At 56.9% G+C, this 26,698-nt stretch overlaps 2 protein-coding genes across 8 annotated transcripts in view; one reads left to right on the forward strand and one right to left on the reverse strand.

The window, feature by feature from the left end:
- PODN (podocan) lies at positions 1–25,084 on the forward strand. 3 transcript variants are annotated; one of them, XM_045477438.1, is made up of 11 exons: positions 1–382; positions 7,387–7,700; positions 8,944–9,037; positions 10,599–10,663; positions 12,241–12,350; positions 13,476–13,632; positions 13,933–14,048; positions 14,591–15,248; positions 18,516–18,664; positions 19,799–20,009; positions 22,392–23,399. In XM_045477438.1, exons 2-10 carry the CDS (start codon positions 7,392–7,394, stop codon positions 19,980–19,982), a joined length of 1,842 nt encoding a protein of 613 aa, XP_045333394.1. In that variant the 5' UTR covers positions 1–382; positions 7,387–7,391; the 3' UTR covers positions 19,983–20,009; positions 22,392–23,399. The 3 variants fall into 3 exon arrangements, with proteins under 3 accessions (XP_045333394.1, XP_045333395.1, XP_045333396.1); XM_045477439.1 differs by lacking the exon at positions 22,392–23,399 and adding an exon at positions 24,131–25,084 and having other exon boundaries at positions 16–382; XM_045477440.1 differs by lacking the exon at positions 1–382 and adding an exon at positions 5,198–7,141.
- Positions 25,077–26,698, reverse strand: part of SLC1A7 (solute carrier family 1 member 7) — a 45,741-nt gene continuing 44,119 nt past the window's right edge. For 4 of the 5 annotated variants that reach the window (XM_045477430.1, XM_045477432.1, XM_045477431.1 and 1 more), the window contains one exon: positions 25,077–26,241. In XM_045477430.1, the coding sequence (XP_045333386.1) occupies positions 26,023–26,241 (219 nt within the window). In that variant the 3' untranslated portion in view covers positions 25,077–26,022. Of the gene's footprint in view, positions 26,261–26,698 lie in introns of all 5 variants that reach the window. The other variant, XM_045477434.1, reaches the window with a different exon arrangement.

Raw genomic sequence — 26,698 nt, forward strand, 5'->3', positions numbered from 1 at the left:
CCCAGGCTCCGGGTGGAGGGGGGTGGCCTGGTACGGCGGCCCCGCCGGGGCGGAGAGGGGGAGAGGGGTCGCTACGGGGGCTCTGCCTCCCGGGAAGTGGGGCCGGGCCAAGCCCACGAGCGGAGGGGGCAGGCCCTCTCCCCTTCCCCGCGCCTGTGGGGACCCTACGCCTGTGTCCGGAGGAGGCCGGCGTCCAGCAGATGCACGCGGTGTGGAGGGGGGAGCGGGGGAGAGGCGGGGAGGAGAAAACCCACAACAAAACTTGCGTCGCCGAGCTCACGGCTCGACTTGAATGGAAGGAGCCCGCGCCCGCGGAGCGCAGCGGCGAATCGGGACAGCGCGTACGGCCGGCAGGGCGCGGCGCGGCGCGGGGGCGCAGCAGGTACCCGGCGCGGGTGGGCCAAGGGGTCCGGGCAGAGACTGGGCGGCGGACTCGGACTTCCCGCCTGGTCCGGATGGTCCCCGCAGCTCCCCCCGGGCGGGGCCGCGGCATCCAGTCCCCTAGGTGGGAGCCCTGCACCGGGTGCGCGGCCGAGAGTTCTACCTTGGGAGTGCGACCCCTCCGCGATCGCGACCCGGGCAGGGGCCTTGTCTCCTCTCTGGCCACAGGCTGGTCCCAGCCCTCGGCGCCCCCCCCCCCCCCCCCCCCGTTGCGCACATCTGGAAAGAATCTGAGGGCGGATGGGAGGGGAGTGGGGTGGAAGGACGCGGGCTGGTGACCGGGAATGTGGGGGCAGGTGGAACTGGGGAGGTGCGTAGACCCCTGTACTTAGAGCCCAGGCGCGCGTCTTACTGTATCAGTTAGTTCTCCCTTCGCCCTCGTCACAGACAGAGAAACTGAGGCCTAGAGAGGGGCAGAGATATGTTTCAAGGAAGGGCGGACAGGTGAGGCGGAGCCCGCGCGACAGCCGCTCGGACCCGCTCGGGGCTTGGCTCCCCAGCCCCGCGCCGCGCACTCGCCAAGCCAGAGCTCTCAGCTGGCACCTGGTGTCCGTCTGTCTACGCGGCTGCCTGCCCGCTGGGACAGCTGGACTGAGCGGGGGTCGGGGGGGGGGGGGCGTGGAGCGCGAGGAGAGAGGTCGGCGCCCTCCAGCGAAAGCGGCGGAAGTGCCAGGTTGTAGGTCTTGGAACCGCCAGGCTGGGGAGGGGGGTTAGAATACCTGATGCGCCGTCAGGTGGAAGAGGAGGTGGCGGCGGCCGCGAGCTCTTGGCATCAGCCTGGTCTGGGGGTGGGAGTCGGCAACCGCCGCGACTTAGGGACAGGAGCAGACGCGGCAGGAGAATGAGAGCGGCGCTGACCGTCCCGGGTCCCCAAGGCATAGAGGGATGCGCGCCTGGCGCTCGGAGTGCATCATGGACCTGTTGAGGCCCCCGCAACCTGAGTAGCTGCTCTTGGACTTGGGCAGGCGGGGGAAGGTGAAGCAGTGGTTTAGCAGCTCCAAGAGGCACCACTGCTATGAACCAGGAGAGCCTTCGGGTGGTCATGTCCCCTTTTAAGGACCCAGTCTATTCTAGTCTAGAGTGCAAGTTAAGAAATGTTAGATTCAGGAAGGCTTGGTGCCTCAGTCGGTTAAGCGTCTGGCTTCAGCTCAGGTCATGATCTCTGGGTTTGTGAGTTTAAGACCCGCGTCGGGCTCTGTGCTGACAGCTCAGAGCCTGGAGCCTGCTTGGGATTCTGTGTCTCCCTCTCTCTCTCTGCCTGTCCTCCTTCTCTTTCTCTCTCTCTCGCTCTCTCTCCCTCTCAAAGATAAATAAACATTTAAAAAATTTTTTTTAAAAGAGAAATGTTAGATTCAAATGGCTGTTTTCACAAAATCTTGTGGGAAAATACTTTGTGCTTTGTATCTGAATCTTAGGTAAGGGGTGACTAATGGTGGCACCTTTAGGCCTAGTAGAGTCATACTAAGACCTCTGACCATGACCTGCCTGGTGCCCTTGATGGCTCCCTATCACCAGCACCTTAGCATAGTGGCTGATGCCTTTGGAGACTTGGACCTCCGGTCACATCCTCAATCCCCTGCCCCATCCAGTTTACCCTTTATTATTTTTTAAAAAATGTTTATTTAATTTTAAAGAGAGAGAGACAGAGCACGAGCAGGGGAGGGGCAGAGAGAGAGGGACACAGAATCCAAAGCAGGCTCCAGGCTCTGAGCTGTCCCCACGGAGCCCTACATGGGGCTGGAACTCACGAACTACAAGATCATGATCTGATCTGAAGTTGGCCGCTTAACCAACTGAGCCACCCAGGCACCCCTGTTTTCCTTTCTTTAAAGGCACCTCCCTCTTCTCCCATCCCCACACTGTGCCTTTGCTCATGTCCTTCCCTCTGTCTGGAGTGCTTTTCTTCCTCTTTGTCCATCTGGAGAACTCCTACTCAGTCTTCAAGAGCAGTTCAAGGCTCTGGGCAGGAGTCAGAAGACACAAATTCTAGTCCTGGCCTTAACTTGAACATACTAATCTGTGAACTGAGGGGGTCAGACTAGATAATTTTGCAAATCTTTTCCAACTCTGCCTTTCACAAATTCATTTCTTCGTTCCACAAACATTTCCTGAACACTCACTCCATGCCTGGGGAGTCAGGAAAGGCTCAGCTGAATCTTGCAGGATTCAGTGGGCCAGTGGTGCTGTGGGAGCACCAAAGAACTTCCTCACCCAAAGGGGAGCAACAGCTTCCCAGAGCAGGGGCGTTTGAGTAGGAGTTTGATGGGGATGGGCAGCTATGGGAGCCCCTTTGTGCTTGAGTTTCCTATCTGCAGAGTAGGAAGATTATGTCTTAGTTTTGGGATTTCTATTAGAGGCAATAAGATGCAGCTATCTTGGGCTTAGCACCAAGTGGGGGATTAGTGAATTTTTACTGTATTTGAATGGAGAAAGAAGGTGCCGCTAGGGGCTGAGGATCTGTGTCCTGATTTGGGTCTCCCTTCCCCTTCCTTCTTCTAGTTTTGCCTTAATCTCCACTTAAGCGCTTCTGGGCCTTAAGGTTTGGTTCCCTAGGGGAGGTAGGTGCGGTGAGAGGCAGCTGGTCCCAGGGACTTCCTCAGTAACAGGAACCCCATGTGTGTTGCACTAGCCCGATGCCAGCAACAGGTGGACATGTCATTTCATTTAATTCTCACGAGGAGCGCCCATCTCCATTGCCTCATCTCACGAGGAGCGCCCATCACGAGGCTCAGGCGGTGAAGTGGCCTTGTCCAGACCCACATGGCCGACAGGAGTGGAGCCCATGCCCTTCTGTTGCTAAGGCGCTCCCGATAGAGAGCTTACTGCAGGCTGAGCTGCCCCTCTAGCTGGCCATTTGCTGTCCCAGCGGTGTAAATTGTGCCTCACCAGGGCCTCCTCACTCAGGACACGAAGAGGCCAGGGGCCCGCTCTCCCCTTTGTTCTTCCCTCACACAGCTCCAATGTGGGTGAGCACACAGAAGGGGCTTTAGGGGCTTATCTGGCTCAACATTCTTAGAAGAAGAACAACAACAAATCGAGACTCAGATGCGCCAGGATGTGGCCAAGGCCACACAGAAAACCAGGTGGTGGAGCTGGGGCTGCCCAGGATCCCAAGTTGCAGAGGATGAGGTGGGACTCTCTAGGCCCTGTCTGTTCTTCCTCCCTCTCTTGTCCATCCAGCTCATCCTCTCCATCCCAACACGTCTCTCTGCCCAGACCAAGCTTGTTAGCCCTTGCCTGTACCGTTGCACAGCCTCAGAGAGCTCCTCACCGGTCCATTCATAAACCTGCCCATGCCACTCTCCTGCTCTTCAACGGCTCCTCATTTTCCTAAGATCCTAAGATAAGAATCCCTCTCCCTAACTAGGCTTTCAAGTCCCTTCTTGGCCTGGACTGCCCACCTGCATCACTCCCTGTCCCCAACACCCACCAGACGCTCTAGCCAGCTTGGTGGAGGTCACCACATGGGCTCTTTTGCACCTGGGCCTTTGTACATGCTGACCTCCTTGCTTACATCACTCTCTCCCTTTTGCCTGATGTTCACCCTTTATGGCTAAATAAGGCATCACTTCTTCTGGGAAGCCTTGTTGGCCCCAGGCAAGGTTAGGTCTCCTCGGGGCCCCTATGGACTCTGGTTTCCCTCCATCACACCTCTGATGACACTGGGATTATAATACTCAGTTTACACCTATGTCTATTACATCCATGCCAGCACTACCTGATAGAAATATAACGTGAAAAAATAAAAAAATTTAAAAAAATTTTTTTTAAATTAAAAAAAAAAAGAAATATAACATGAGCCATAAATGCAAGCTGCGTACGTAATATGAAATTTTCTAGAAGCCAGGTTAAAAAAATAAAATGTGACAGGTAAAATTAATTTTAGTAGCTTATTTTATTTAACTAGTTTATCCAACATACATAATTAATATAAAAATAAATGAGATGTTGTGTGAGATACCCTAAATATTAGTGATATTCTACATCCTCTTTTGTACTAGTCTGTGGAATCTGTATATACTACGGATTACACTTAGAGCACCTCTCAATTCATTCTAGCCACATTTCAAGTGCTCAGTAGCCACATACAGCCATTACTTTGGACGGTGCAGGTGTGAGCTTCTTAAGGGCGGGAGCCCAACCCGAGTGCTCTGTCTGGGTCCTTAGTGCTCAGCTGTGCTTGGCCCAGTGAAGGGGCCACGTAGCATTGTGGTTAAGGCCCTGGGCTGGGAGCTCAGCTTCACCATTTAACAGCTGTGTTACCTTGGCCGATCCCATTGGGCCTCAGCTCCCTCATCTATAAAGTGATGGTGATAACATTTTCAATATGGTTCATACTGTTAATATAAACAGATACAGTTTTATAGGTCTTCACGGATACACACAGAAGGGGAGGGAGGAAAAAATCGCTGGTCCGGTGAGCGCACAGGATATGTGGGGAGGAACCTTCTCCCTGGCCTCCTGCCCTGGTTGATTTGGGGACTGTGCCCACACTCCCCCCTCCCAGAGCCCTGGTCCGCAGTGGGGTCACACACTGGTCTAATGCTGGTGGCTCCGGGGACTGAAGGCTTTTGAGCTAGTGAGGGGGGGAGGGGGAGGGGAGGAGTTACAGGGTGCATGGGGATGATGGTCTATAGACTGGCTGAGGATTCATTGCCCGTTTGGTCAGGGGATGGGGAAGCAGGGGTGTGGTAGGGTGGGCATAGGGCCAGGCTGCGGCAAGTGATCCTTACTGCTGCCAACCGACCCCTGCGGCCTGGGAGCTGTGCGTGTGCTAGTAGGCCCCCTGGTTTTCTGCCGGGCCAGCAGCTGGGGTCTGAGTCTGCTTAGACCTCGTAGACCTATATGGAGTCAGACAAGCCTGGCTGCTGCCCCTCTTCTCTCTCCTCACACATCTCTCTGTCTGTCTGTCTGTCTCTCTCTTTCTGGCTTACCAGGGCTCACCCAGTCTGGGGTGGAGGGAGGGGCAGTAGTTATTGAATTGGGCTCTGCTGCCCCCTCTAGACTGAGAGCAGGGAACTTTGCCACCTCACTTGTGTCCCCTGTGCCAGCACAGGGCTGAGGGCAGACAAGACCTCACCTTGGAGAGCTGGCTGAGCCAATGAGTGAGGCAAAGCAGTGTCTGAAATACTGCAATGGCCACAGGGCAGCAGGAATTCGTAGGAGGCTGGAGTCTGCAAATCTGCGGGGAGGTGGGCCTGGGACCGGACTGAAAAGCACAAGCAGGATCTGGACAAGAGAAGAGGAAGAAGCAGGGGGTTGTGGGGTGGGCAGTGCCCATGGATCAGATATTAGTGGTAGGAAAAGCTAACATTTATTGAGCACTTAGGGTATACAGTCTGTGCATCTCACTGACTCTCATGGTGTCTCCACGAGGGTGGACAGGTGAGGAAGCTGAGGTTTGGTGGGTGACAAAACTTGCTCAGGGTCATACAACTGAGAGCCAGAGCCGACCGCAGCCCTGGCTAGTTGGCTCCAGTGCCTGCCTTCCTAACCGGACATCGGCAGCGGTGGCCAGCTCCCAATTTAGCCAGGCCCAGCATCTTCTAGCCGTGTGGGGTGTGGTCCCCGATCTAGTGCCTTGGAGAGAGCCTCAGACTGGGGCAGGGGTCCCCTGGGGCTGAGCGCCTGCCATGTATCTGCATTTGTAATTGCTGCAGCAGTGACAGCAGCACCGCATCACCCAGGAGGTATCAGGTGCTTCACATCTGTCACCTTGCTGACTGCTCCCGGATGCTGTGGGTTTAGATGTATTATCTGCCTTGTAAGGTGAGGAAATAGGCCTAGGGGGGGTCAGAGCCACTAAGTGGTGGAGAGGGATTCAAACTGGGGTCTGTGGGACTCTAGAGTCAGCATACCTGAGCTATGGCCTGTCACATCATCCCAGAGATGTTTGCTAAGTGCCTTTCTGTAAAGAGAACTCCAGAGACCAGCCCAGAGCCCAGCTAGGTCCGTGGGCTGCTAAAGATGGAACCCTACATCTTCCTCATGGCCTGAGGCCACCCCCAATGCCCCACCCCTGCTGCTCTAGGGGGCTATGCAGTGCTCGGGAGTGGTCCCTTGCAGGTGGCAGCAGGCTCTGGTGAGGCCAGCTGAGAGTGCAAACATCAGGAGGGGACTTGGAAGGCCCTGGGGATGGCAGCAGCACCATTCACTGATGCCTGCCCTACGCCCGGCTCCACCCAGACACTGAGAGTGGCTCGCAGCCCTACATGGGAGAAAGACACCTTCACGTATTCACAGCCCAACCCAACTCATACCCTGGGGGAACAGTGATGGAGGGCCCTGGGGCAGCTCAGAGTCTTCCCAGGGGACACATCACTGGTGTTGGTTCTTAGAGAAGTTGCTAACTGCACAAGAGAGGGAGAGGGCTTCCAGGCAGAAGGAACAGCATGTGCAAAGGCCTGGAGAGAGGAACTTCTAGATAGACCTGTATGACTGGGGTGTGGGCGCTGGAAGAGAGACAGGGTCAAGCCCTGAACATTCTAGAACAGCAAGCCGAAGAGCTGGGATGTGCCCCGCTGCTGCTGGCCCACCATGGCCTGTGGCTCTGGACGAGATACGGGGCCTGTCAGCCCCGCCTGTGCCAGGGCAGCAAGAGCTCCACAAAGTCCTGGCCAATGCCTGCAAGTCACAGTTCCTCCCGGGCCACAGATTCCCCTTCTGTGAAGTGGGTGTCCGGTGCTCAGGGCCAGGACTGGTAAGGGCTGCTGGAAGTTTTGCAGACTTGCCTAAGGACAGGGCTTCACCTCCTCCCTCCAGAGAGTAGCCCTGATGAGGGGGAGGTGGGTAGGGAAGGGAGGGGGGCAGCAGATCGGACGTGTGCCCAGGATCCCTGGGTAGGCTCTGTCTTGTGCCTAGGAGGGCCCTAGTATGACTTCCATAGGCCCTAGCCCTGTGCCTGCTGTCCCTAACAGGTGAAGTCTGACTCACCCCCTCCTGCAGGCACCATGGCCCGGAGCAGGGCACTGCTGTTCCTGTTGCTGTTGCCATCGCAGCTGCAGCTGGGACCGGTGAGCACGGTGAGGTCTCCGGGGTTTGGCCGAGGTGGTGCCCACAGCCTGAGCCCTGAAGAGAACGAATTCATGGAGGAGCCAGTGTTGGTCCTGAGCCCTGAGGAGCCCGGGCCTGGCCCTGCCACCATCAACTGCCCCCGAGACTGTGCCTGCTCCCAAGAAGGTGTTGTGGACTGTGGTGGCATTGACCTGCGTGAGTTCCCGGGGGACCTGCCTGAGCACACCAACCATCTGTCTCTGCAGGTGAAGCTGCCATTGCAACAGCGGTCACCAGGGGCTGCCCTCTACACTCGCGGCTCCTGTCCCAGAACCCCCAGTTCCTGTGGCTCCCCAACCCCAGACACAAGGTGCTAGGGCATTCCCCCCTCTGATGTCCCAGTCACAGAGTAACGTGATATTATAACTGCTTCGTTTTGCTTGGAGGAGTCTGGGCTGAGGGAAAAAAGGACACAGATCTGCCTGGCAGCTGACCCTCTGAATGGACGGGGTGCCCAGACACCATTACAGGCCAGGAGAACAAGAGAAAGTCGACCCTGATAGATGCTCTGGGGGCTCAGAGGATAGAGTATTCTCCCCAGCTGAGGTGCAGGCTAGATTTTGAGAAGTGGGACACAGTGTTCCAGATGGGGGACTCTGGGAGTGCTGGTGCACCCAACTTTGTGTGTCCCAGCAGCTCTGGAGGAGAGAGAGGGGCTCTCGTACCCACTTCCAGAGATCAAGCCTAGTCAAGGAAAGTGATCTGCCCAATGGTCACTCAAACTGATGGGTCTAGGGTGATGGTGGAGGGAGCCCGCGGCCAGGGTAGCCCATGAGGGAAAGGGACAAGTTAAGGACAACACTTACTGTTGGTTCATTCACTCATTTATTCATAAAAGTCTCCTGGGTGCCTGCTCGATACGTCTGGTGCTGTGTCAGATGCTGGGCGCGTAGGGAGGACTTGAATAGCCTATGGGGGAGGCAGAGATCTAAACAGGTAAAGACAACAGATGGAGACAGAAGGACTAGTGCTGTGGGGCCCATAGCAGTTCCTAGTCTGGCCCCAATCCAATTCAGGAAGGCTTTTGGAGGAAGGTTTTAAAGCATTCCAAAGGGAGTGAGGACCCAGGTTCCTCCCCCCAACCCAAGAAAGGGAGCCAAAAGTAGTTTCTGGCTTGGGGTGGGGAGAATGGGCTGTGGATGCCTGTCATCCAATGGGAACATGAAGGGAGCGGGTCTAGAGGGGAGGCGGCACTCCAAGTTTGAACCACCTGGGGATGCTCCCATCTGGGCTCCTAGAAGGTGGGACCTGCATGCCTTTTGTGGTCACTGCTGTGCCTCCAGCGCTGAGACCCGGGCCTGGCCCAGTCCCAGGGCCTGTCTTCATGAGGGTGAATCAATCCCAAGGGAGGTGCCCAGCAGAGGGACTGGCTCCTGGGACTGGGACTGAGGGTGGGGGCAGGCCTCTAGTGAGCCTGCCTCCTCACCACCCCTGGCCCTTACTCCCCAGAACAACCAGTTGGAGAAGATCTACCCCCAGGAGCTCTCCAGATTGCATCGACTGGAAACTCTGAACCTCCAGAACAACCGTCTGACTTCCCGAGGTGAGGGATCACCCAGAGCCCAGGAAAGGGACACGAGGGGGTGGGGACTGGTGCCCATGGGAAGAGCTCCACCCTGCAGATCCTGGGATACGAAAAACAGCAGGGCTGGGCTGGCAGCAGGGCCTCACGGCCAGGGGCTCCCTGTGGTTGCCTAAGAGTCACCCCTGTGGGTTTCTGAGACCTGGGAGTTGGGTCAGGGGAAAGGCTGAGATTCCCAGGACCTTTCTCATAGGCTCTTTATTTTTATTATTATTTTTTTTAACATTTATTTATTTTTGAGAGAGAGAGAGAGAGAGAAGACGCGCGGAGGAGGGGCAGAAAGAGGGGGAGAGCCTGAAGCAGGCTCCGGGCTCCGAGCTGTCAGCACAGAGCCTGACACGGAGCTCAAACTCATAAACCGCGAGATCATGACCTGAGCAGAAGTCAGACACTTAAGCGATTGAGCCACCTATGCACCCCTCTCATAGACTCATATTCACAGAAGGCCTTCAGAATCAAAGATGCGTAGAACACTCACATTGTAAAAAGTTATTTTTTTCTGATGATGAAAATAATTTATAACAGAAAATTTGGAAATGTAGAAAACAAAATGGAAAAGAAAAAACCCACTTATAATTCTGCCACGTGGAGTTAATCACTACCAACGTTTGGGTATGTTTCTTTCTACTTTACTTATATGCTGTAAGATTCACCCAACATAAAAGTACAATTTGACGAGTTTTGGTAAGTTTACATAGTTGTACAACCATCACCACAATTCAATCTAGTCTCTTTTCTTTGTATTTTTTCATTTATAGCTGAGCTTACAGTTTAGATATTATAACTGTCATAACTGCTCTGCTCCACTTAGCAGTTAGCAAAGCAGCATTTTTCATGTTGCAAAAAACTCTCAGTGGCCATCATTTCACACAGCGGCAGCCGGGTATTCCACAGAGGGACCCTGCACGGTTTATGTAACTGTTCCCTCTCCTTAGATGCTTGGGTGCGTCCCAGCATCTGAGGGTCTGGGAGCCCGGAACTGAGTGTCAGAGGCTGGCCTCAGGACTGGAGAAGGGCCAGTTTGGCTGGGCTCCCAGCAACAGCCGAGTCCTGACACTACAGCTGCCAGCTGGGACAGGGATGGGCCAGATGGTGGCGGGGGTGGGGGGGCACAGGGGCCACAGCTCTGCCCTGCAGAGGTATGAGGAGGGTCTCTGATCCTCTAGGGCTGCACCTGAGGAAAGCACTCCTTCCTGATGGGGAAGGGTGGGGATGGGTCCTCTGCCCCGTGGCCTGACCTTATGAGGACCCTTTGCCACGTGGGTGCCCCCGAGCAGGTGAAGAATTGGTCGTTTGTGAGTAGACACTGTCTACCTGCTCCTCTGAGCCGGGGCTCCTGGGAGCAAGGGGAAAGAAAACAGGGCTGCTGGGACTGGTTGGGAAGGGATCAGAACCCAACGTGCCTCAGGGAGGGCCCTCCCAGTCCTGGCAAGTGGGGTGGGCACTGGGGGGGTCGGTGGTGGTGTGCTCCCTTGTAGCATCTCCTTCATCCAGGGCTCTGACCGATGCCTGTCCTTTGAAGGGCTCCCGGAGGAGGCGTTTGAGCATCTGACCAACCTCAACTACCTGTACTTGGCCAATAACAAGGTAAGGGGCCCCCTGGTGTTGGAGGCTGAGCTCAGGTCGCTGGGTCCCCATTGCTGCTCAGACATGGTCCCGGTGAGACCTCACACCTCATTGCAGCGCATCAGAGTGGTCAGATAATGAAAACGGAGGCCAAGGCCTTACAGAAGTGCAGGAAGGTGATAGCTACTTGGAGGGCTTCCTGGAGGAGATGGCATTTGAGCAGGGCCATGAAGGGTAACGGGATTTCAGCCAGGGGGCCTAAGGGGGAGGCACTGCCAAAGAGAGAGCATGAGAAAAGGCACGAAGGCACTCAACTTCAAAATATTTGGTGTGTCCCAGGGCTCTGTCCTGGCCTCTTCTCTCTGAGGTCTCTCGAGGTGACCCATCCCCTCCCCAGGCTTTAGCACCCATCTACATCATGGCCATGTCCAGTGGCAGCCCCCAGCCCTTTCCACTCCTCCCACAGGAGACTCAAAGATCCACCCGCCTCCTCGACATCTCCCCTAGATGTCTAATGGAACTAGAACTCTGCTTGCCTCCCACAACCCCGAAAGCCCAATTCTGCGGCCTTCTCCCCCGCCCCCCATAAAGGTCATCTCCAACCACCTACAGCGCCGCTCAGCTGAGCCACAAATCCAGGGCGCTTTGCTCACCCACGCCTAGTCCCACTGTACGCCCTCGGCTCCCCTCCGGCCCCGGTCCACCAGCCTGCACCACGACGACCCTGCTTCCCTGTTTGCTCCTCCTTCTCCACAGAGAAGCCAGAGTGACCTTTAAAAATCACACCTGCTTCCACCCCTCCAACCCGCCTTCCCCATCTCAAAGCTCCTGAGGCTTTACTTTCCACGCAGAATGAAAGCCACACTTCTCCCCATGGCAGATGGCCTGTGTGTGGGCCCGCCTGCCTCTCTCAACTCCTATTCCCACTCACTCCCTCTCCTCCAGCCCCCAAACCTGGCAACCCTCAAGTGGGGCCTACACTCGCTGCCCCTGCTGCCGTGGGTGCTCTCCCCTCAGATGGCATTAATGGTGCCTTCATGCCTTAAGTGTCACCTGTTCCCCGAGCACCCAACCCAGTTATTCTGTCTTCAGCCTGTTTTAACTCGCTATCACTATTGGATACTTTCGTGCCTTGTTTATTGTCTTCTCCATTGAGATGTAAGCTTTGGGGGTGGGGGTGGAGGCACTTCTCTTTCTTGTTCCTCAGGACACGTCCAGCTCCTGGACGCATGCCTGCAGTGTTGCAGACTCAGGGACTACTGTTGAATGAATGAAGGCTAGACACTGGGCAGGGGGAGGGGGTGTCTGGAGAAGTGGGTGCTCACTGTAGCTGGACAGAGGGTCTGTGTCAGGAAGCAATGAGGGGAGAGGCCAAGAGGACAGGCAGGGCAGAGGACAGGCCTAGGGGGCTTTGAATGTTTAGGGCTGTGGGGGGCCACGGAGTTCTGTTTTTGCACACTCAGGGGAGTGGGACGGGCTTCCAGTATAGAAAGATGGGTCTGGTTGCAAAGAGGAGCCCAGATGAGCAGCAGGCAGTGGGACCCAGAGCTGGCCTCTGCCCGCCATTGGTCTTTCTGCCCCAACTCTTCCCTTTCCAGCTGACCTTGGCACCCCGGTTCCTGCCAAACACCCTGATCAGCGTGGACTTCGCTGCCAACTATCTCACCAAGATTTACGGGCTCACTTTTGGCCAGAAGCCAAACTTGAGGTCAGAGGTCAGAGGTCAGATGGGGGCCCTGGGCTCAGGCTGGGGAAGGGGGAGAAGCTGAGACACTCCCAGCCCCAAGCCAGGCAGAGGACAGGCCCTGGAGGAGGGCCATGCTGGGCAGTGCAGGCATGATGCCCTTGCTCAGGGCTGTGGTGAGGGATGCCCACGGGCTGCAGGGGCACAGGATCTGAGGAGTGAAAGCAATCAGTCCAAGAGGCAAGGCCAGAGAGTGATGTCTGTGGAACTGTGGGGAGCTGGGTGGAGGGTCTTTCCCTCCTTCCCCAGCCCCTGTGGGAAGGAAGCATCTTCCAGCAGACAGAGCTGCCCCTCCCCAAGAGCTGCTTTGGGAAGAGTAGCACAGGTGTGTGAGCAGGGCAGGGTGGTTGGGGCGGGGGGCAGGTACTGACAATCCCTGGTGCTGCTTCCGTCTCTGAATCTGTCATCTCACTTGATTCTCTCCATGGGGTCACTGTGCATGGTCCCATCCTACAGATGAGAAGGCTGAGGCCCAAGAGAGGCCACACAGCAAGAATGAGTTCTTTTATGTTTAGAATATCTTCTCTTATTTTTTATCTTTGCTCCTTCTAGTATGTTAGTTCCATGAAGGCAGGGTCTTGTAGGTTTTGTCCACTGCTTATATCTTCAGAGTCTAGAACAGTCCTGGCACATAGGGACAATCACTATATATTTGCTGAATGAATGAGAGTTCACATCCTCTGAGCCAGGCCCTGTAGTGGACACTTGAGACAAAGAGGTAGCGGGGATAGCCCCCATCTGTGGGAAGTCCTGCAGAACTCAGAGCCAGCTGCTTGGGGTTGGCATGCAGGATTCCAGGGCTGCAACAGTCAGGCAATGACTGAGAACCTTGAAGGGTGTGGAGGAGCACAGACTAGGGGTCAGGAAATCCTGTTTCTGCCACTGACGTGAGGGGGCAGCCTCTGGTAGGTCCTTGGTCTCCTTGGTTGTTTAGGAGGCACTGGATTAGGTGGGGTCTGAGGTCCTTCAAATGGGAGGAGGGTTCCCTGGGCCCAGGCCCAACCTGAGCAAGGTCTGAAGGCTCATCAGATGAGCTGGTTGGAAGAGGGGTGGGCATGGGTGGGTGAGGACCTGTGCCTCATCCCCCAGGTCCGTGTACCTGCACAACAACAAGCTGGCGGATGCCGGGCTGCCGGACAACATGTTCAACGGCTCCAGCAACGTCGAGATCCTCATTCTGTCCAGCAACTTCCTGCGCCACGTGCCCAAGCACCTGCCACCTGCCCTCTATAAGCTGCACCTCAAGGTGGGAGGGAGAGCATGGGGAGGGGCGGCAAAAGAGCAGGGTCCTGCAGTGGGGGAAGAGCCCACGCCCACACAGGCACCGTGGTGAGGCTGTGGGGCCTTGGGCACATGCCGGAGGGCACAGTGTCCACTGTGGAGAACCAGGCAGAAGCCTGGGTACCTGGCTGTCAATATCACATGCAGCATGCTCCAGGCCTGTGCCTCCTCGCATGGTTCCCCTAGACTCCCCTCCACATCTCATCCAGGGCTCCGCCCCTGCCCCTCAGCTGTCCCTCATACTGCCCACCATCCCACCCCTCAGAACAACAAGCTGGAGAAGATCCCACCAGGTGCCTTCAGTGAGCTGAGCAATCTGCGTGAACTGTACCTGCAGAACAATTACCTGACTGACGAGGGTCTGGACAATGAAACCTTCTGGTGAGCCCCACCTGGGCCCTCCGTGTGAGCACGGTAACTGGGAAGTTGCTCCCTGGGCCCACCCTGCCGGGTCCTCTCACACATGCCTGTCACTTACCTGTCCCCCACCAGGTTCCTGGAGAAGGAACTTTGGGCTTGTGCCTTTGCTGACACGTCTGTCCCCAAGAACAAGTGATATGTCTAGAGAAGGCCTGCCCCACTTCCAGTGAGGCTGGCTTCTTGGTACAAAGTTGAAACTGGAGTATACTTGCTGAAGGCAAATATGTTTTCATTTTTTAGGGCCCAGGGTAGCCACAAAAAGCCTTAAACAATTGGTCTTCAAATTGACTTCTATGTGTCAAAAACCATGCTAGATTCTTCCTTCACCAACGTGTCACTGAATCAACCCAAGGACCGGCTCCAAGAGGACTGAGCTCCCCTAGTGAGCTAGTCACAGAGCTGCGATGAGTTAGAGGCAGGTCCCTCACCATCTCCCTTGGGAGTAGGGGTGGGACCAAACACCGTGGGCCTCGGCCAACCATCCTAATTCCTTCCTGCCACAGGAAGCTGTCCAGCCTGGAGTACCTCGATCTGTCCAGCAACAACCTGTCGCGGGTCCCGGCAGGGCTGCCGCGCAGCCTCGTGCTCCTGCACCTGGAGAAGAACGCCATCCGGAGCGTGGACGCAGACGTGCTGACGCCCATCCGCAGCCTCGAGTACCTGCTGCTGCACAGCAACCAGCTGCACGCGCGCGGCATCCACCCGCGGGCCTTCCAGGGCCTCAAGCGGCTGCACACGGTGCACCTGTACAACAACGCTCTAGAGCGCGTGCCCAGCGGCCTGCCCCGGCGTGTGCGCACTCTCATGATCCTGCACAACCAGATCACCGGCATTGGCCGCGACGACTTCGCCACCACCTACTTCCTGGAGGAGCTCAACCTCAGCTACAACCGCATCACCAGCCCACAGGTGCACCGAGATGCCTTCCGCAAGCTGCGCCTGCTGCGCTCGCTGGACCTGTCCGGTAACCGGCTGCACACCTTGCCACCCGGGCTGCCGCGCAACGTGCACGTGCTGAAGGTCAAGCGCAATGAACTGGCAGCCCTGGCGCGCGGAGCGCTGGCCGGCATGGCCCAGCTGCGTGAGCTCTACCTCACCGGCAACCGGCTGCGCAGCCGTGCCCTGGGCCCCCGCTCCTGGGCCGACCTTGCCCACCTCCAGGTAAGGGGGAGGGGAGAGCGGCTGGGTCATGCCCTTGTGAGGTGCTACTGGGATGGCTGCCCCGAGCCCACCCATCTTCTGGGCCCAGGTGAGGGGTGGGTAGGAGGGACTGGCCGTGAGGGGGGTGGGGGTGGGGGTGGGGCGGCTGGACCAAGGAAGTGGCTGGCTGGCATGCCAGGATACAGCAGTGAAGGGCTGGTATGGCCAGGCTGAGCTCAGCACCTGCAGGTACAGGCTTGCAGAGGGCTGTGGGGATAAGAAGTCATGGCTGCAGGTAGGGGGCCCACGGTTCAGGAGGACAGGCAGGGAAGGGGGCGGGCAGGGCCAGTTCAGGTGGCACTGGAGAGTCAGGCTCACCCATCTGAAGGCTCAGGTACAGGTGGCTGGGAAAGGCTGGGCTTGGGGCAGGGGAGGGGGTGAGGCCTGGGAGGCAGGCTGACCTCATCGGGTCTGCAGAGGGCCGGGGGAGCCTGCTTGAGGCGTGCTGGGATGCTCAGTGGGTGTGGCTGCTGTGGCCACAGTTGGAGTCAGGTGGGATATCAGCTGTGAGCGAAACTTCCCACTCAGTGAGGGCTGAAAGGGAACTTGAGAAACCTGGGAGGCAGGGCCTAGGTGCTGCGAGGTCAGGAGCTGCCCCCCATTCTGCTGCCCTACGGGGTCCCCTTCCCAACATGTCCCCTCCCTATCTCTCAAATGTCACCTCCTTGGGAGGTCTTCCTTCACCACCTATCACCCTCCTCTGCTTTGTTTTTCTTCCTGATCCTCATCCCTCCTGGGCATTAGGTCATCCATCTGCTTGTTTGTTGCCTGCTCTTTTGCTGGGACCCATGGCAGGCATTTTAGTCTGTCGTGTTCGCAGGACCTCAGTGTGGTAGGCTCACAGTACATGTTTTTCTGGGGAGCTGTCAGGATGAGGATGTCTGAGGGAAACGTAGGGGAGAGCCCACAGAATGGGGGGCAGGGAGGTGGGGCCCAGCCCCGAGGGTAGGGCAGGGGTAGTTGGGGGTAGGCAGCTGGCCTTATAGGAGCAGCTGTTAGCCGGGGTCTCTCCTCACCCAGACAGCCCTGCTGGGTGCCAGACACCAGGATCGCGTTACCTGTGTCAATCCCTCTTGGTTTTCCTCAGGAGCCCATCCTCAAGGAGCTCGAATCCCATCGTCCTCCCCTCCACACTTGCTCCTCTTGAAGTTTATTTATTTTGAGAGAGAGAGAAAATACGAGCAGGAGAGGATCAGAGGGGGAGAGAGAGAGGGAGAGAGAGAGAGAGAGAGAGAGAGAGAGAGAGAGAGAGAGAGAGAGAGAGAGAATATCCCAAGCAAGAGAATATCTGTCAGCACAGAGCCCAACGTGGGGCTCGAACTCATGAAGCATGAGATCATGACCTGAGCCAAAGTCAGACACTTAACCCACTGAGCCACTAGGTACCGCTTTGCTGCATTTCCTAACTCACTGAAGGGGGTGCCCACAGGAAACCTGGAAGCTGCCCTTGACACCCCCTTTTTCACACCACGTGCCCCCAACATCCATTGTTACTAAACTCTGCCAGTTCTACCATTGCATCTCTCGACTCACTTCTCTCCACCCCTGCTTCCCATACCCCGAGCCACCCCCCTTTCTCACCTGCACCCCGGCTCCATAGGAGCTCTTCACTCCCTTATTCTGTATGCAGTCGGTAGGTATCTTGAAACACATACACTCACCTTACACTCCTGCTCAGAACCCTTCTGTGGCTCCCCATTGCTCTTAGACCCAGACCAGAATCCTTGCCACAGCTCTCAGGGCTGGCCTGCCTCTGCTCCTGGCTGAGCTCCTTAGTTTCCCAGCCACACTGGGCTTTACTCATACTGGCCTTGCTGCTGGAAGCATAGCACCCTGGGAACACCTCACTCATTCATGCCACAGCCTGTCCCGGGCCTCCACCACGTAAGACACAGCTCTAGAACTGAGAACCTGACAGGGAGTAAGGTAGATGGTGGGTCATTACCATCCTAGAGCCTATAATATGCCTAGGACTTAGTTCAGGTGTCATCTCCTTCAGGAAGCCCCTGGTGATGGGCAGGTATGTGAATTCAGTCAGGGATGAGGTGTCTGGTGGGGGGATTCTTCCTTATACTGTCAGATCTTTCTATAAGCAGCTGCCCCCACTGCTTCAGAGCCCCTGCCCGTGCTGGCTGCTGTACTCCCCTGACCCAAGCCTGGGTCGAGGACACTCCCCTGGGCTCCCTCAACACAGCCAATTCCACCAGCTGTCATTGTCAGATTCTGTGTGCATCTCCTCCGCCACCCTGACCTCCAGTGCCAGAGGCAGCTTCTAGTGGATTCCATTTCCCCAGCACCTGCGGGCATGAGGATGTTCGGAATGAATGAGGAAGTGCCAGAGCTGTGTGGAGGGGACACAGTGGGGAGCAGGGAGCCCTGCTGGGTAGAGGAGGTGACCGGAAGGCTCCCTAAGGTGTGAAGCTGGTTTTTCCCCTTGAATCTTGAATCTAGATTCATGGCCCCCAGTTCCTGACCCTGAGCCCCCTCCTGTCAGGGTGAGGAAGGGAGATTAGAGATGATGGAATCCCACCTGTGCCTACACAGGTGTGTGTCAGAGCGAGTATGTGCAGACAGCCTGAGGGGCAGGCAGTGAGCCGGGCCCATGCACGTCCAGGTCTCCTGCCTGCTGCATGTTTGCTCTGCTTCCTGGGAAAACCACCCCATTTCCCTGCCCACCTGCTTCCTGGACTCCAGGCATGTGGTGATCCCAGGACTGACCAGCCTAGGTCAGTGGGCCTTGAACCCTTGCTCTTGGCCCCTGCCCACATGGCCTCTGAAGGCCACAAATGAGCAACCCCACCTGTATGGACCCCACCCTCACCCTCATCTGGGACCAGTGTGGGGATATGCAACCACTGGAGGACCCCGGGCCTCTGCCCTTCTGGGATCTTCAGTCTGATAGGGGTGACAGGTGTACTAAGGAGGAAGGACTGTGACACTCAGATATCTTGGCTGTGAATTCATGTGGGAAGACAGAAGGAGCTGGGTAGGACATATAACAGTTAGAACAAGGGTTTGGAGTCAGGTGCTTTGGGTTCCAGCTTCATACAGGCTGTGTGGCCTTGGATAGATCTCTTAATCCATGTGAACTTCTGTTTCCCCTCCTGGAAAATGGGGACAGTTATAGGCCCCACCTCACAGGGTTATCATAAGATTTAGATAGGTCAGGTGGTTGGTGGAATCTTTGCAAGATGTTAAGTGTTTTGACTCCCCTGGTCATCTATATAGCTGCTGGACATCGCTGGGAATCAGCTCACAGAGATCCCTGAGGGGCTCCCTGAGTCACTCGAGTACCTGTACCTGCAGAACAACAAGATTAGCACTGTGCCTGCCAATGCCTTCGACTCCACGCCCAACCTCAAAGGCATCTTTCTCAGGTAGGAGGTCCCCTGGGGCAGTGCACATGCCCCTCTGGGTTCAACCCTGGCTCTAGTGGGATAGTTGAGGCATGTGGGAACAGCTCCCAGGTAGAGGTCAGTGTTTGAAGCCTGGCTTCACTGCTGACTGGCTCTGTGACCCTGGGTACATCACAGAACCCCCCCTGAGCCTCTGTGTCCTCAGCTCTCAAGGGAGGGGACAGTCCTGGCCAAGCCTGGCAAGGTTTATAAGTTTGTAAAAGGGCTTCAGGAACTTTAAAAGCAGTGCATGTGGGCATTATTGATGTTACCGTGGCAGGAAGGGAACCAGGGAGCACGGATGATGGCTGTGCCCATAGCTGGCCAGGCTGTTCCCTGGGCCTCAGACCCAGCAGAGCAGGTGCTCAGGTCCTTGCTGAGCTCTGGGGGTTTAGAATGATTCTAATGGGGGAGCCAACTCCCCCAGGAAATGAGCTTTGGTACAGTAGAGTCAGGGTGGTTCTTCCCAACACCCTACCTAACCATCCCTTCAACTCAGGGAGAAGGGACAGATCTGAGGAGGCAGAATGTGCCCTCCCAGGGGAGTTGTGGCCCAGAAGGCCCCAGGCTGGGTTGGGGTGGAGTGTGACCTATGCCTGGGCTCGTGTGGGGGGACGGGGACCAAGGCACAAAGAATCGAGGGGGCCTGATATCAGAGCCCAGCCTCTGCCTCCCTTCAACCCAGGTGTGTCCCTGGCCCAGCTTAACCCTGGCCTTGCCTGTGTGCCACTCCACACCAGGCTTCAAAGTAACCCCAGGCTGGCAGCACCAGAGCCTCAGGCCTTGGGGTTGATCCCAGAGAGAGGTAATCCTAGGCTGAGAGGAGGCACCCATTTCCGCCACTCCTAAATTTTAGAGCATTTGCAGACGGGGACCTTCCCTTTTTGGATGAGTGGCCCAGCGTCCACTCCTGCCCCGCCAAGCTGTAGCCACACTGAATAGCTGGGACTTTTTGTGACACACCATGCTTCTTAGCAGCCCCCGCACATCTTTTATGCTTCCTGTGCCATCTTCCTGGAGAGCTCGTTCCCTCCCCTTTACCGTCTAGGCTGGGTAAGTGTGGGGACTCTGAGGGTTAGGCCTCTGACACTGACCCCAAATGGGTGGCCTGCACAGGTTTAACAAGCTGGCCGTGGGCTCCGTGGTGGAAAGTGCCTTCCGGAGGCTGAAGCACCTGCAGGTCTTGGACATAGAAGGCAACTTTGAGTTTGGTGACGTTTCCAAGGACCGGGGCCAGTTGGAGGAAGAGGATGAGGAAGACGAAGAGGATGAGGATGAGGAGGATGAGGAAAGGCGATAGTGACGGGGTGAACCGGATTTGACATAGGTAGGTGGTCTGGGGGGGGGGGTACACTGACCTCTCCCCACCAGCTTCCTGTCCCTGACCCCGGTATAGGCCCTGGGTGAGAGGCTGGCAAAGCTGTGGGAGGCCAGCACAGGCTGGGGAACTCTCCAGGGCGATGAGCGCCCTGATGGGACTGGCACAGGCACTGGGATGGTGGAAGCAGGGCATGGATGTGGGGGCCTGGAGGAGGCTACTGTGGCGATCCGGGCCAGAGGCGATGGGGGTGGGCAGTGAGGTTGCAGACAAGCAGAAGGCCTGAAGGGGTTTGGGGGAGCGACAGGCAGACTCCAGAGGCCAGAGTAGTCCTGCTGGGCCAGGGTGAGGGAGAGGACAGGCCCCCAGGTCTAACTTGAATTCCAGATGGACGATAGGGGAGCAGATTTGTTGTGGTGGGAGTGTCGAGTTAGGTGGGCCTGGAGTGTGCTCGGGAGCTGCCCAGAGGTGGGCCAGGTATGTGGGTCTGGGGCTGGAGGTTGAGGTCTGGGCTGGAGATGGGGGTCCAGACATTATCAGCCTGGAAATAGTCGTGAGGCCACAGGAAGCTCGGGGAGCTCGCTTGGGGAGAGTGACAGGCCGTGGCCAGCTGCAAGGGAGCCTGCAGAAGGGGCTGACACACAGGGGCTATGGAAGGAGGTGGGACAGAGGCAGATTATGTGCATATGCAACACAAGCACCCTACATGTGCACACAGTGCACCAACCGACATGTACCCGTGCTCACACGTGTCCAAACATGCATATGTGTGCATGGATAACATGCACTCAGGACACAGAGCGCACACAGACACACATACATGTACTCCACGACACATTCACAGGTGCAGGACGTGTGCATGCTTGCATGCACTCGCGCATGCATGTGTCTACACCCGTGCATCCCCACGGCTCTGGTGGAGAGAGTAGCTGTGTCAGTGCTGCTGAGAGGCAGGTGGAGGTGAGCACTGTCAAAGGCCTGTCAGATTTATCCACAAGAAGGTTACCCGTGACCTTGTGGGGGAGCAGCCTCAAGGGCAGTGAAGGTGGAGAAAGTAGCTGGCAAGGAGTGGACCCAGGGAGCATAGACAACTCTGTCAAGAAGTTTGGCTGTAAAGGGATGAGATGAGAGGGTGGCACGGGGAAGAGGTGTGAAGTTCAGGAGGGACTCTGTTTACTTTGCACCCTTTTCAGAAACAGAGTTGATGGGAGGGGCTGGCCCGGAGGGGGAGTTAAAGATGTAAGAGAGGAGAGCAGGGAGAAGCTAGCCCTGTGGACACAGTAGGAGGGTCTGGCTTTGGCAGGAGGCTCAGTCCTTCCACTGTGTCAGGAGGGATGAAGGCTGCAGTCACACACAGGACAGTGGCTTGGTGGCTGAACATGAAGTCACATCAGCCCGATGCCTTCAGCCTTCTGTTTTCTCTGTGCAACAGGAGGTGCTCAGCAGACCGGGGTGGGTGTGGAGAAGATGGACCATTGGATCCATCCATGGCTGGGGTTTTGGCCAGGTGTGTGGGACAGAAGGGTAAGGAACAAGGACGTTGAGGGTGTTGACAAGAGAGTGGCTGCAGTTGTGGACCCCGGGGGTCAGGCTGAGAAGGAAGGAGGTGCAGACAGGAGTGTGGGTGGGCAGGGTCTCTGGAGAGGGACGTTGGAGAGTGGGCACAGTGTGGTGAGTAGCCAGGAGGAGAGATGTGGTCAGAAGGGAATATCAGAATGAGCTGAGCTGGGGGTCACAGGGTCAGGCTGTGGCCATGTGAAGGGGCCCTTGGGCCACTGTTAGGACACTGAAAGCAGGGGCTTGGGTCAGAGTGGAGACTTGAAGGTGGTGGTGAGGATCCCATGGGTGGATGACAGAGGGAGGTGTGGCTGACAGAAGAGTGTGCGTGGGGCGGTTATCCCACCATGGAGAAGAGGCTCTTGGGAATCCCCTTCCTCTGTTCTCGGAGCTCAGGAGTATGAAGTGGAGATCCTTCTCTCTAGGCATTGTCCTCAGGCAGAGCCAGGGGTCAATGATGGGGGTGAACAGCTGTCCAGTGAGGATGCTATATCCCTCATTGAGGGGGATGGGGAGTCCTGGGATGGGAGAGAATCTGTCCTCTCTGGAGGACATTGGCCTCGGTCGGGTCTGTTGAGTGGGGCCTTGGGAGAGGCCCTGGGGAGTGGCCAGAGGGACCTAAAAGCCCTCTAGTCAATACCAGGCCTGGTCACATCAGCAAGAACACCTCTCAGTGGGTGGCCGGCTGGTTCTGGGCTCCCAGGGGCAACTCTGCCTCCTGCCTGCAGTCGCCTGGCCCTTCCAGAGTCCCCTGGGGGGCCCCCAGCTCTAATCCACCTTCCCAAAGCTGGCACTTCTGCCCTGGCCTCCCTGACTCTCCCACGTGTTCTACAGGACACCGGACCGCCAGACCCCTTTCTGCAGCACGTACCTGTGCCCTGTGAGCCCCACTCTGCCATGCTCACAGACACACCCAGTGCCACCCTCACCAGCCACCCTGCACCCCACTGCGACAACACAGGCTGGACACACAGTCTCCCATTCCCCCTTGTTCCTGTAGTACCCCACGGCCAGACACGTGCAGGCAACATGACACAGTCACACACTGCTGGCTGCACGGAGCAAGCCCACCATACAGTTCCCCTCTCCATCCCACGCCCTCCATTGCCATCATGCCCTTGGACTCCTGCAGACTCAGGGAAGGGTCTGACCCTGCCCTGGCACTCACGGGCGCCTGCTCCCTTCACCTCGGACCCGCATGTGCACGCGTGCACGCGTGCACGCGCGCGCGCACACACACACACACACACACACACACACGAGTCCCATGAAAACAGCCCTCTATGGCCTATGCCACCGACATATCTTGCCCCAGCCAGAACTGGCCAGAACAGCTTGCCACCTGCTCATCCGTCTGTTCGTCCGTCCACTGGAGAAGACAGAGTTATCTTGGTGCTCTCTGTGGCCAGGTGCCTGCCACCCTCTGGAACTCACAGAAGCTGACTTTTGTTCCTTTTCTTCCCTTTGGGGACAGGAACCTTTGGGACTGCTGCCCTGGCCTGCCTGCCCTGACTCCCAGCTGCCCGGGCAGCCACTCCCTGCCAGGCCCTGGCCAGCCACAGGCATGTCTGTGATGGGAAACCCCATTGAGGCCAGAGGGAAAGTCTCCTGGGGTTGTTGGGGCCTTGGGCAGAAGTCAGGCGGAAGGGCAGTGCCAGGCAAGGAGGAAAGGCCCAGCTGCCCTGATGACATACCTTTTTTATTCTTTGGGCCTGTGGGATGTTCTGGGTGCCTTGGGTTTTTAAATTCTTTTTTAAGAAAAAAAAAATGATAAAAAACAAAACTGATTTTTCTTGTTATAGAAAAACTAATATAAAAGCATTACCCCTTTCTGGCAGCCTATGGCCGTGTCCGTGTGTGCTTCCTGCCAGGTGCCAGGCCAGTGACTGGCTGGGGTGGGCAGGATACAAGCACCTGAGAGCCTTTCCAGACCAGCAGGAGTCGGCACGAAGTTCAGTTCTTGGGCCCACAAAGTAATCACACAGGCAGAGGTCCAGAGACGCAGGGTTTAGTCACAGGTGAGGAGGCCTGGAGGCACGTGTGACCGTCAGCTTGGTGGGGGTCAGCAGGTCCGGCCAGCACCACCACACTGGGCTTGTGAGCTCACTCCGCGCTTCCAGAGGCTGAGCATCTGAGCTCACCCAGAGGACCGCCTGTGCACTGAGTGGGCACTACTGATGGGGTTTGTCCCCAGGATGGCTGGGATGGGAAGGGGACTAGAGGCAGGCCTGAGACCTAGAGCAGGGTCTACTTGGGGGCCCAGGTCTTTGCAGGCCTGCCCGGGGAAGAAGTGACGGACACGCCTAGTGCTCCCACCGCCCCCAACAGTGCCAGAGTTGGAACTGGAAGGCAGCCCCCGGCTCAGAGCACAGGTGGTGAGATGCCCAGGAAGCATGACCTCCCACTACCGGAGGTGTGTAAGCGTGCTCCTGTCAAAGATCAGATTCCTGCCTTGTGGTGGGCCAGGCTTCGTTGCTAAAAGGGCCTTAGAGATGTGACACAGGGAAGGGACGTTTAAGCCGGTCCACACCACTGTGGGAATGACTGATAGCTTGACCTCTGACCTCTCTTAGGTGATTAGGCCTGAGTGAAGGAAGGATGCTCCCATGGTGGACCCCACAGCCCCCAGCCCTGCAGCGAGACGGGGATCCTAGGATCGGGACCCTTCTTGGACTCCTCAGATCATGGCCGTGCGAGGAGGATAGGAAGGAGTTCAGGAGCGGGGGCTGGGAGGCAAGTGCCCTCCTGGTTCTCTGAGTGACTTTGGGAAGCCCATCCCCTCCCCCAGCTTCAGTGTCTTCATGGGCTCCTCTGTGCAAGACTCTGGAGCTAGATGTTCTCCCCAAAGCACATTCAGAACAGGCAGTGTGGCCACGGCTCTTCTGTGTCCCCTGGAGCCTCCTGGAGGCACCCTGGGGCCAAAGACAATGAGGGAGAGAGTCTGGAAATGTCCTTGGGCACATCCCCTCCTTAAACAGAGCAAAAGCCCCCGATTTACACTCTGCCTCCTGCATATGACAGGTCAGATAGGCCTGTCCTCATTCCAACCTCCAGGGACAGGCTCATTTGCACTCTGGCTGCCCAGGCAGGTCTGTCCATACACTGACAGGCCAGCTAGACCTGTCTACACTCCAGCTACATGGACAAGCCTGTACATTCTGGCCACCTGGGCAGGCCTGTTCATACGCTGGCTGCCCTGTCAGGCCAGTCTGACAGCCTGTATGAGCCCAATAAAGAAATGCTGACTGGGGGGCCTGGGTGGCTCAATCAGTTGAGCATCATCAGACTCTTGATTTCAGCTCAGGTTATGATCTCACGGTTTGTGAGTTCGAGCCCTGTGTTGGGCTGATGGCATAGAGCCTGCCTGGGATTCTCTCTCTCTCTCTCTCTCTCTCTCTCTCTCTCTCTCTCTCTCTTTCTGCCCCTCTCCTGCTCGCATTTCTTCCCTCCCTCCAACCTCAAAAATAAGTCAACATTAAAAAAAATGCTGGCCAGGGTATGGTCACCAAGCCCACAAAATTGAAAAACAAAACACCTTTATTTAGTTATCACTGAATTTGCGAACACAGAAAGGAGTAGAAAATCTAACACCACTTCATCACACAGGCTCATGGAGAGTGCTGACCCCAAGGCTCCACGGGCAGCTTGACTAAAGCATCCCAGGCAAGCCTGCCTCCCCAGTCCTGGCTGGCCCACCTGTCCTGTGGGAGACTGGCCCAGACGTATCCAAGGGCCCCTGCAGCTCTTCTGAGGCCATGCTGTCTCCACATGGGCTGAGCTTTGTGAGACACGACTGGTGAGACTGATGGGAGACGGGACAGGCTGTGGCACGTGGCAGGCAGCGGGCCTTGGCCTAGGGCTGGGCTGTCCTCAGGGAGGGCTGTTTGTCTGAGGCCACGTGTTATGGGACAGGGAGGGTGACCGGCCTGGGCAGGGACTCAGCTGGGGCAGAACCAGAACATCGCTGTATCTTCAAAAACTGAAGGCAGTGGTGGCTGCTGAGCTCCTGCAGAGGGGCAGAGACCCTTGGCATCTGGCCCTGCAGGCCCCTGTCCTCCAGGAGAGAGTGGCCAGGGCCTGGAAGACTTGAGTTAGAGTCCCGGCCCTGACGTTACCTGCCCTGAGACCTGGGGCAAGTGTTTTCAGCTCACGGGGTCTCAACTCTGTGATCCAGAAAGTGGGACCATATAGCCCCTGCTGCCACCCTCATAGGTTAACACAGTGGAAATGTCATAGCTGGGGCCTTGGCTGTGCCAGGTCATAATTCTCCAGCTGGGGCTCCCACATGCAGTCTTTCCCTTTCTGAGACTCTATTGTCTGGCCTGTGGGGCGAATCCTGGCCTCTCAAGGGTGGGAGGAGTGTGTGAGCCTGGCTCCTGTCGAGTGCTCGGAAAAGTAGTGAGTTGAGATCCTGCCCTTGGCCCCTAGACCTGGAGGCCTCCCCTGGCCCCTGCAGCTCTGCAGGCTACACATTGGTCTCAAGCTCACTGATCTCAATGGTGCAGTGGTCCAGAGAGGTGGCAGCTGGTTCCTCGTCCTGCTCCACCTGGACAGGGATGTGGTGGGGACAGGCAGGGCCCAGGGTCAGCTCTGAGGCCTCCGCCACGCTCTTCACACAGCCATTCTGCTGGGTTGCCACGATCTCCTGGAGGCTCACTGGCTTGGTCTCACGGGGCGGCAGTTTCTGGGGAGGGGAAACAGGCCTTGGTAGCAGCAGGAGGGAGTGAGGTTAGACACCAGGGAAGACTGAAAGAGCAAACCACGTGATTGGTTTTCCTACAGATGTGCTGTGGGACCTTGATATGTCACACACGGCCTCTCTGGGCTCCAGTTCCAATCTGTCCTGCTTCCTTTTGAGGTTGTCTTAGTGGAGAAGTCCAGTGAGGGAACTGGTGGGTCCCCTGCCTGTCCACCCCAATGGGAGTGGGACAGCCTATTACACATAGTTATTGCCACGAAGCCCTGTGCAGATGTACAAATGTTTGCATTGTTGTCGGCAGGATAGAGCACACCCCCACACTAAGGTACAGGCTCCCTGAGGACAGGGTTTATCTTTCTTTGTTTGCCACTGCTCCTCCCACGATGACGAGTGCTCGACAGCTAGCTGCGAGAGGAATCGGTCACCTCGTGTCCAGATGAGG

This window comes from Leopardus geoffroyi, chromosome C1 (assembly GCF_018350155.1).
Source record: "Leopardus geoffroyi isolate Oge1 chromosome C1, O.geoffroyi_Oge1_pat1.0, whole genome shotgun sequence".
In the NCBI taxonomy this organism is placed as follows: Eukaryota; Metazoa; Chordata; class Mammalia; order Carnivora; family Felidae; genus Leopardus; species Leopardus geoffroyi.

Coding starts and splice junctions, on each gene's coding strand:
- PODN (XM_045477438.1), top strand. CDS start 7,392: ATGGCCCGGAGCAGGGCACTGCTGTTCCTGTTGCTGTTGCCATCGCAG. Junction 10,664..12,240: donor TGTACTTGGCCAATAACAAG/GTAAGGGGCCCC, acceptor TTCCCTTTCCAG/CTGACCTTGGCACCCCGGTT. Junction 12,351..13,475: donor GGCCAGAAGCCAAACTTGAG/GTCAGAGGTCAG, acceptor CTCATCCCCCAG/GTCCGTGTACCTGCACAACA.